This window comes from Leuciscus leuciscus, assembly GCF_965113295.1.
Source record: "Leuciscus leuciscus genome assembly, chromosome: 20".
Lineage (NCBI taxonomy): Eukaryota > Metazoa > Chordata > Actinopteri > Cypriniformes > Leuciscidae > Leuciscus > Leuciscus leuciscus.
Genome location: NC_138744.1, coordinates 27,972,123 through 27,983,063, shown reverse-complemented (window position 1 = coordinate 27,983,063; position 10,941 = coordinate 27,972,123). Strand labels below are relative to the sequence as shown.

Sequence of the window (10,941 nt, the reverse complement as noted above, 5' to 3'; positions counted from 1 at the left end):
CTGTTGCGAATAGTGCCGTTGAAGTTCTGATGCCCTTTTCCACAACCTATTTGTGCGAACTGAGTTTTTCTAGCCTGGCATACATCAAGAATAAGTACAGAGAACGTCTGAGAACAGTGGATCAGGAGCTTTGTGTCTGTCTCTCATCCATTCCTGCCAGAATTGAGAGTCTGTGTGCATCATCTCAGGCTCAGGTTTCCCACTAAAACATTTTTAGAAACTTTTCTAAGGGTGCCATGACTGAAAAAAGGTTGGGAAACACTGGTCTAGACTATCCTCCAAAAAAGTCTTGAGTGCTCCTCCTAACACCTTGTTCAGTTCCGATTGTCGGAGTAAATGTTGCAATTTCAGACAATGGGCTCGTTCAAGTTCACGCACACATGCAATTGACCGCTGTTATAGCGAACAAAATGAAAAACAAAAACACTTTTCCATTTCCCAATTCCACGGGCATATGAAGCATACTTTCATATCCAAATAGCCCCCCATCACAGACCGCTTTTGAGATTCACGTTTGAAGGGGTGGCCTACCAGTATACGGTCCTATCATTCGGACTGTCCCTGGCACCACACACTTTTATGAAGTGCATGGATGCAGCACTTTACCCCCTGAGACAGAGGGGGATGCGCATCTTGAATTACCTTGATGGCTGGCTCATCCTAGCCCAGTCAAAGACAGAATATAATTTCTCACAGATCTGTGATCCTCAGCCACATGGAATGCCTAGGACTCAGAATCAACCTAGCCAAGAGCTCACTGTCTCCCTGTCAGAGAATCTTTTTCCTGGGGGCAGTTCTCGACTTAGCACAAATGCGGGTGTGGCTATCATCAGAGTGCACTCAGACTATCCACAGCTTGCGTAATCGTTTAGAGTAGGTGCCTCTTCCCCTCTCAGAACTTTTCAGAGGATGCTAGGCCTAATGGTCTCCGCATTGTCAATACTTCTGGTGGGCTTGCTGAACATGCACCCCCTGCAGTACTGGCTGAAACCCCAGGTCCCAGCTCATGCCTGGTGATCAGGTCACCTTTCTTGCAAGGTGACCTGATCAACTGCCTGGAAATGATGGCGGTTTTTCAGGTCCTCAAAACCTTACTAGCAGACCTGAAACGGCACTACGTCTTAGTCCGGTCGGACAATATGGCGGTTGTGTCCTACATAAACCACCAAGGTGGACTAAGGTCGAGACCTCTGTACAAACTAGCCAGATACCTCCCCTTATGGGCACAACGCAACCTGCACTCGCTGAGAGCAGTGCACATGCCGAGCAGCCTGAACCAAGGAGCAGACATGCTGTCCCAGGGCAATATGGTCCCAGGGAATGGACCCTCCATCCCGAGATGGTTCAAACGAATTGGAGTATCTTCGGCAGGGCAGAGGCCTTCACCTCCGAAGACAACTCTCACTGCCCAATATTTTTTACAAAGAGCAAGGATGCGCTGGCCCACGAAATACCCAGCCATCCCCTTTACGCTTTTCCCCCGGTTGCGTTACTCCCTCAGGACATCAAAAGGATCAGGGAGGACAGACGCACCGTCCTTCTGGTGGCCCCTCTCTGGCAGACCTAACCTTGGTTCCCCGAGTTGATTCAGCTGTAGCAGAAGCCCCATGGCCAATAACCCTGAGGAAATACCTCCTTTTCCAGGCAATCTGGCATCCCCAACCAGAGCTGTGGGCCCTCCATGTATGGCCCGTCAATGGGAACTTACGGACCTCCCAGAGAGAGGTTTAGTCTGGAACCAAGATCCTATATCAGGTGAAGTACCGCTAGTACTTTCCTTCCTATAGGAGCCAATGGACGCGGGTCGCACCCCCTCCACGCTCAAAGCTTTCCACGATCCTATGGCTGGCCAATTGCTGGGTAGAAGCAACCTAGTTGTTTGCTTCTTGAAAAGGGTATGGAGGCTCAACCCACCTTACCATACCCTCTTTGTAAGTATCAACAGTCCTTAGGGCCATCAAAGGGCCCTGTTTCGAGCCTCTACAGTCGGCCGAGATGCAGTCATTTTCGCTTAAGACCACACTCCTGCTAGCGTTAGCATCGGTTAAGGGAGTGGGCGATTTGCAAGCGCTCTCCGTCATCGCTTCCTGCCTTGATTTTGGGCCTAACGGCCGTAAGGTCGTCCTCAAGTTATTTCGTTGTCAGCTCTTCCCACCTTGGAAGATGAGAATCAATTACACTTACTCTGCCCTGTCTGGGTCACGAAGCAGAGACTGTCCTGCTGGATAGTGGACGCCATTGCATTGGCTTACACTTCGTTGGGCTTACACTTGGAGTGAGCTTAACCCACTATACTATTACCTCTCTGGAGGTTCCGACCTCAGTCCGAGCCCTATTCTGGTTGGGCTAATTCTGCCCTCTCTTGGCCCAAATATGGTTGGCCCTTATCCAAGCACCTTAGGTTAGGGCCCTAGAACATGTCGTTCTGCTTGAACATAGCACGGCATGATTGGACTGGTTCCCCATTGAGTCTAGCGACGCAATACGAGTGAATTTTTCAAAAGGGAGCGTCTTGGTTACTAATGTAACATCGTTACATAGGCTAGATAACGGGAACGAGTATTGCATATACGGCTGTGCTATGGCGCTACATGACTTGGCATATGTTGCTTCAGTCGAATTAACCTGAATCCTATGGCGAGACAAGCTGCTTATATAGGCAGATGCCCCGCCCCCTTTGGCTGGCTCTGTGCTTGGTTCGGGGGTATGTGCCCCAATTGGCTCGCGCAGATACAGCTGTGCAGTGCAGTGGCTGTGCAGTAGCACTGCGTTATTTTATAAAAGGCTTCAATAATCGGAGAAAAGGAGTTCTACCTATAGCGTCTAGCAACGCAATACTCATTCCCGTTATCTCAGGGAAGCGAGGTTACATTAGTAACCGAGACGTTATACACAAACCACCCCGTTGCAGGCCTGAGACGTTGCTGGAGTACGTAGTGGCCTTAGAAACAACAAACTGGCCTCTCCCGAGCAGGTGTAAATGGATACATGATCTTGACCAAAATTCAAGCTGAATGATCAAAATATCCTTTGCTTTCTTTCAGGTTGATTCAAAATATATTATAACTGTTCCACTGAGACAGCTTTCAGTTATGTGGTAGATAAGGTCTATAAAAAATCTGAATGTGCCGGATTTTACAACAACAAAAAAACCAAAACAAATAGTACATTAAAAAAAAAAAAAAAAAGTACCATCAATGGAATCAAACCATGTAAACCATGGAACCAAATCAAAGTCTGTTTTTATCCTTTCATTTTCATACTTTTATTGTTGCAAAAGTGGATGGTTTTAAAAGCAAAGTGAATACATTTCCTTTCAATTTATTTCACAATAACATATTTTGCAAACAAGCGATACACAAGTTATACGTAATGCTTTCACCTTCCAAATACAGCATTGAAATACAGTGATCTTTAGCAAATTGGAGAACTTCAGTCAGCATGATGACTATGGCTTAAGCTTCACTCCCAAACACAGGGCCAGCTCACTCTTCTGAATCTTTCCGTCTTTATTCACGTCACAGTGATGCAGAAGAACCTCACGGAATTTATCCAGATCTACTCCGCTGATACTGGGCTGAGAAAAAAAAAGGGTTTGAATAAAGAGGCAAATAGAGAGAAAGAGACAAAGTGTCACAAACAGATGCCACTATTGACAATTATTAGTAGTATTGTACCAGGGCTGCCAGCTTTGGTTGCCTGGCTGGAGTGAGATTTTGATAACATGACTGAATTAGTGACACGCCCCTTTTGGGGACTTTAAGAATCCAACAATTCATTTTTAATTTCCAGTTAATAATGCAAATTAACCAAATACTTAAGCCTAATGTTGTACTAGATGCACCTTTTAGAAACTATTTGTGTATGTTCTGTGTGGAAAAAAAGTGTAGTATATACACATGTTATAGTACATAAGTATAAAAGTAGTGTATACAATATAAGCTTGTTTGTCCAAAGCTGTAAAACAGAAAGTCACAATCTAAGAGTTAATAGGTCAGAGGTACAATGTTCTGTAAGAACACACACATTCGGTCCTCTCAATACAGTAACATATTACTCTCATGTATTTTTCCTATGTACAAGACTCTTTTATGAAGATCCCATTACAGTATTGTTATAAAACTAGTTTTTGTGTACATTATATGATGCATGAAAATACATATTTTAATCAAAATGCTTCAACCTGTTTAACACTCATGAAAATGCATTTTAAAGTTATAGCTTTAGTTTGGTAATGTTCGGTTATAATATCATTTGGTTATGCCAAACTATTGCAAAAACAGCTCAAATTAAACTCTATGCATATAAGTCAAATAGGATAATGCCCTTTTCGCACTGTGGTCTCTGTCATCTTTAAATCGTTCTTTAATCTTACAAACTACATTACTGACACAACTCCATATTCAACTAATTTACAACCAAATTATCACCTTCACTGAAAATTAGGGCTGCACGATTATGCAGCAATGAAACCGCACACGATTTGGCAAAGGCTGCGATTATTTTATGCGCAGCTTGTCAGTGCAGAACGGCTGATCGATAATAAATGCTGCTTCATCTGAACACCAGAGGGTGTCTCACGAAGACACGCCAAATATGCCCCGCCGCAGAAGTATGATAATGCACATCATTCCAGGAAATCCCTATCGGGCATCATTGCTGTAGCTGAATAAAAAGAAGATTAAAATGATTTGACTGATTAAACATGCAAATAAACACACGACTGCCTTATTCTGTGTAAGAAGCCACATCATCTCACAGAAGGATGCTCAAACGTGTTATGAAATGAGTTTGGAGTAAAAACATGTTATTAAATGTTGTCTTTTGTTGGACAAAAAGTCGCGATAAGCCAAATCGGTTTAAAGCTCTTTTTCCCAGTGTCCTTTGCCTGTGCTCATGAGTGTTGTGATTATGTTCAGCTTTGTCTTGTTATCTTGTTAATGTTTCCCTATATAATTCCTTGTGTTTCCTGTGTTCTTTGTCTGGTCTTTTCCTTTGTAGGGTGTTGCGTTGTTGTTTCTCAGTTCTGCTCCCTGCTTCTTTGGATTTTCTTTTATTTGGTTATTTTGTTTGTTTGGCATCTTTCTAATAAATTTTCTCTGCACTTGGATCCTGCCTCTTCTCTGAGAGTTCATCTTAACATACATAGGCCTATAAATATAATTACTGTTATATTAGTGTAGGCCTTACTGAATGCTGGGGACTTTTTGTTAGGCTTTTGTAGTGTAGTGTAGTGCAGTTCAGTCCTGAAGTTTCACGTTAATCGATGTTTATCCTTGCGAGTGTGTGCTAGTTGATGTTTGTTTAACTTATTTAAATGTTTATTTAAATAAGGTTTCTATTTTTTTGAATAACATCGTTGTGGCGAGCAGGACGAGGCCGAGGGCCGTGGGAGAACGGCGCGAGGCCAGTGTTGTGATTGATAATAAGCGACACATGCACGACACACGCGCAGGTGTGTCTTTTACTCTTATCTCTCACGGAGGAGCGGAAGCATAAAAGGGAGAGCGACGACAGGGAAGATCGAGAGAGGACCAGGCCTGGACTGTTTTAGTTGGACTTATGTTTTATTATATGCAACAGCAGTCGTCCGTGAGGGGCTGCTGTCTTTTACTTTCGTTTTGTTGTTTGGTTATTTCATTATTAAAGTTGTTGATTGTTTGCCGGTTCCCGCCGCCTCCTTCCCACAACATCTAACCTTGCTACATTGGTGCCAAAACCCGGGAGGAAGGAGGAACGCGCTGTCAAAGAGCCATCGCGCATGGCTGTGCAGAGCCTGTTGCCTGTCGAGGCGGTGCTGCCGGCCGCCTGGGTTCTGGAGAGGTGGCTGCCATCCGTGAGGGAGCGCAGGAGTCGCCACCGTTCGCCGTGGGCCAGAGCCTGCTGCCATCCACCATGATGGGGAGGAGCAGGGAACAGGGGACTCCTGCAGTCTGCCCAGAGGAGCTGTCGCCGTCCACCAGGCGGCGAAGTAGTGTCGAGCCGTCCACCGAGGACTATCCAGCACCACCGCAAGGCACCGTGGAGTTCATCACCCAGCTGGTGGAGGCCCAGATGGCAGTGCGTTGTGGGAACCGGACGAAGATTTTTTTTCCCTCTCTTATTACTTTATTACAGCAATCGATCACTTACCTTGACAAGCTCCATCATGTCTTTGACAAACCCGTCCACTTCTGGACCTTCAAGTGCTCCAGTCTTACTCTAGAATCAGAGCCAACCACTAAGTGATGGAACATCAGGATATGTATCTAATGTGATACTCATACACAACAATAAACAAGACATACTGTTAAAAAAGTAATAAATCATCAGTCTACTCAGATTGATGCAAAGTGAATTGAAGGTTAAAAAAAATCTTACAACATCATAGTGAGCAAAGATCTTCTCAAAGTCTCTCTTTCTCTCCTTTTGACTACTGGCCTGTGGAGGGCGATAAATCATGACAGCATCATGCACTTTATCATTAAATTTGAGTGTCACAAGCAGGGGAAAAAAATCTGAGATAAAGTACTCTAAATAAATTAGAGAAAAGGTACTAACATCCATTTTGAACTGCAACAGGAAGTTCTCTTGTAGAGCCAGAATTCTGGGAAGGAGATACAGTTAAATTAGAAGGCAGGCAATGAAAACATTGTGGTAGCACGTGTGGATTTCATACGTCTGGAACATAGACTGTAAAAAAATATGGACGACGCCCCTTCACTCTCTTCCATTGGTGAGAACTGAAGCCGCCAGTGTCCCGATATGGCGCTGACATCTTGGGGTTTGAGTCTGCGCAGTAGCGATTTCGGGACCAGACCTGCGCAGTAGTGAGCAGGAAGTAAAGCCGCGAAATTAAGGCCCCGCCCTCACTCTCGGTGTGAAATAATTAATTATAGAAATTTAGAAATTAAATTTAAAGCTCCAATCTCCTCAGTCCTCAGAAGATCCCGAAAAAAAGTCTGTTGGTGCTTCAATGACTATTTCGCTCAGAGAACCTGTCAATCACAGCTGTCAATCATGATGTCACAGCACCGTTTTTATAGCATCAAATAACTAACTAAAAACAAACTTATTTTAAAAACAAACACTTGAATTTACATCAGCGTGATAAAAACTACAGTTAATGACAGAAACCACCTTCGGAAAAAAGATATTTGAAGTGTAATTAAATTGTTTAGTTGGTCTCAAGTCCCGTTGAATAACACGGGGAGGCGGGTTTATTATGACCTATACTAGGACCAGTCACCGGGGGGCGATCGAGATGTTTTGGCTTCACTTTTCAGGGCTTGTGCGGCACGCTTGGTCTGGAAATATATTAATGGCATAGATATCCCTATAAGGCTAGATGTCTTAAGGAGGAGTCTCGAACGGCATCACACCGGCGGCCATCTTGTCACAGGAAAGCTTTCTGGTAAGCTCTGTGGTATCTGAAGTAAGGTGAGTGATCAGCACGAACACAAATCCTCTTATCTCGCTGAAATCTTGACGGATTTACAAACGGTTTGGTTTCTTACAAACGTTATTAACGTCGGTATAATTCTGGATACTTGAACATGTTTAAATATATAATATTATATTTATTGATAAGTATGCCGTGTCATAACTACATCTCTGACGTTTATAACAAACCAAACCGTTTGAAAATCGGTAGAAAATTGAGCAAGTTATGGTTATTTAAAAAGTACATGCACCATTAACACAATGTTACGAGTGAGCGAGCTCCCAGTGGCAAAATGGCCGCCGTGTGCGGACGTCGACCTCCATTGGCCAGCAGCACGGACGAGACATCTAGCCTTTATTATATGATATCTATGATTAATGGTATCAATGGAGTAATATGGCAGCATAACATATGACAAAAAAACGAGATAAGAAAAAGCAACTGGCATGATTCACAGAGTGACTACCTCCCTGTCTGTTTGATCGCCTAGCAGCAGCCACGCGTGGAGCGGCACGATCACTGATGCTCACCTCATCACCAATGACATTAAATGCTAAATATATTCCTTTCTTCTTTTCTTTGTCCGACACCAAGGCATACAGAGATGAGTGACGGACCTGCATCCCAGACTCGATTACAGGCTGCCACAACCCTCACAATCTACTGGCTTTTTATGAGACTTGATGACACACCCACTATTTCTGTCTTTGTTCAATCAGCCACAAATTTTAATTGTAGGTGCACTTTGTGTTATGTTATTTAAACCTCACCTGTAAATTTAAATGTTAAATTTAAGATTTAAATCTGAGTTTAAAGTTATGGTGCAACAGGATTAAAGTTAATGTATTAAATATAAATTAAATCCAGGATCAAAATGATGGTTTAAATGCAAACCTGCTTATTTTTAAACAAGGTTTAAAGTTTGGTGCAACAAAATTATTAGATAAACCTTGATTTAATATAAGATTAATCCATATTGGTGCAAGCCACTCTTAAGAGTTACTTTACTCCACACACACAGGAACCCAGACCGACCCCTTCCACAGCCAATACCCCTCTGTCCTCCTTTTCTTCGCTAACCGAGGAAGAAGTATCTACACTTCTCCTCTCCAGTCACCCTACCACCTGCCCGCTTGACCCCATCCCCTCACACCTTCTACAAGCCATCTCTCCCACACTTCTACCATCACTCACACACATCATTAACTCATCCCTCCATACTGGCACCTTCCCTACAGCATTCAAGCAGGCTCGGGTTACTCCACTGCTCAAAAAACCCACGCTAAACACATCATTTGTAGAGAATTACAGACCTATCTCTCTCCTACCATTCATTGCGAAGACACTTGAAAGAGCTGTCTTCAACCAACTAACATCCTTCTTGTCTCTAAACAACCAGCTGGATGTCAACCAATCTGGCTTCAAGAAAGGACATTCAACTGAGACTGCATTACTGTCAGTCACAGAAGCCCTACGGATCGCAAAAGCTGCTTCTAAATCTTCAGTCCTCATTCTCCCAGATCTGTCTGCTGCCTTCGACACGGTGAATCATCAGATCCTTATGTCCACCCTCTCATCACTGGGCATCACAGGAACTTCACTCCACTGGTTTGAGTCCTATCTCACAGGTAGGTCCTTCAAGGTCGCATGGAGAGGTGAGGTATCCAGAGCACATCAGCTGACCACAGGTGTTCCCCAGGGTTCAGTTCTTGGTCCCCTCCTCTTCTCCATCTACACCACATCACTGGGACACATCATACAGGCACACGGTTTTTCCTACCACTTCTATGCTGATGACACGCAGCTCTTCCTCTCCTTTCCACCAGATGATCCCACAGTAGCTGCACGGGTCTCAAGCTGTCTGGCGGACATCTCCACATGGATGAAGGAACATCACCTGCAGCTCAACCTGGCAAAGACTGAGCTTCTCGTCCTCCCTGCCAATCCGTCTCTACAGCACGACTTCACCATCCAGCTAGAGTCATCATTAATCACCCCATCAAGATCGGTCAGAAATCTTGGAGTAACGTTTGATGACCAGCTGACCTTCACAGATCACATTTCAAAGACAGCTCGATCATGCAGGTTTGCACTGCACAACATCAGGAAAATCAGGCCTTTCCTAACTGAGCATGCAACACAACTTATCGTCCAGGCCCTGGTCATCTCTAGGCTTGACTACTGCAATGCTCTTCTGGCTGGACTTCCAGCATGTGCAACCAAACCCCTACAGATGATCCAGAATGCTGCAGCTCGTCTTGTCTTCAACGAGCCCAAGAGGGCCCACGTCACTCCTCTGTTCATCTCTCTGCACTGGCTACCTCTCGCTGCTCGCATCAAGTTCAAGGCACTGACGCTTGCTTACAGAACTATCACAGGCTCAGCTCCCTCCTACTTTCACTCACTCCTACGAGTCTACATCCCTACCAGACACCTACGATCGGTCAACGAGCGACGTCTCGTGGTTCCATCACAGAAAGCCACAAAATCACTTTCCAGAACATTCTCATTCACAGTTCCATGCTGGTGGAACGCTCTCCCCACCCTCATCCGGAATGCAGAATCCCTGACAACATTCAAAAGACAGCTGAAAACCAATCTCTTCCGTGAGCACTTAACCTTATATAAAAAATAAAAAAAATTCCTTTCCCTTTGAAACATCACTTATCAGGCTTATGCTACTCTGAATAATACCTGAACTTCGTATTTTGACCACTTCTTGCGTTGTTGTTGCTTTTGCCTCTTTATGATGACTCGCTGAATTTTGTCCTAATTTGTAAGTCGCTTTGGACAAAGGCGTCTGCTAAATGACTAAATGTAAATGTAAATGTAAATGTACTTTCTGCAACACCCTTAAGTTTAAGGGAAACCTAAGGGTGATCTTATAGGAAAAATATAGCTGCAAGCAGCGATGACCCTTTAGGGCGATGTCTTTAGCGATGGCTTTAGGACAACTGTGCATGGCGGGCAATGTGCATTTAAAGCAGGTAAATGTAAAAGAACTATGTCAAAATAGTTTGAATATGCCACATTTACTGCAGCCAGTACTGGTACCACTATAACCATGAACCACAACAGCGACATCCATGAGATCATTTAAATTCAGATAAATTTTATGTCATAGGATGGTAGGTTACATTCAAATGAGTGTAAAGTTATCATATGCAGTTAAGTCCATAAGTATTAATTCTAGGTTTTTTTGTAATATATATTAGTATTAACCTTTTTATTAAACTTTATAAACTATATAAAACTATGTTGTCAGTGCACTACAAATAAACTGGTTCTATGCCTTTATTTTGTCATTAAAACTGATAGAAACAGATCCTCCCTAAGTCATAAGGTATGGAGTGAAAACAGTATCTAAACCTCCCACAAATGCATGCAAGAGATCCACACACACGCACACCAATCTACAAATGAACGTGTGAGATCCACACACAAACACACAGCAATCCACAAATGCATGCGATAGATCCACACACACAAGGCAATCCACACATGCACGTAATAGATCA

General features: G+C 43.7%; 1 protein-coding gene across 1 annotated transcript in view; it reads right to left on the bottom strand.

Moving 5' to 3' along the window:
- Positions 1-3,230: 3,230 nt before the first annotated feature.
- Positions 3,231-10,941, bottom strand: part of scgn (secretagogin, EF-hand calcium binding protein) — a 36,624-nt gene continuing 28,913 nt past the window's right edge. The window contains exons 8-11 of the mRNA XM_082150472.1: positions 6,541-6,586; positions 6,361-6,420; positions 6,133-6,201; positions 3,231-3,577 (exon numbers count right to left, since the gene is read on the bottom strand). Coding sequence (XP_082006598.1) covers positions 3,449-3,577; positions 6,133-6,201; positions 6,361-6,420; positions 6,541-6,586 — 304 coding nt within the window. The 3' untranslated portion in view covers positions 3,231-3,448. The remainder of the gene's footprint in view (positions 3,578-6,132; positions 6,202-6,360; positions 6,421-6,540; positions 6,587-10,941) is intronic.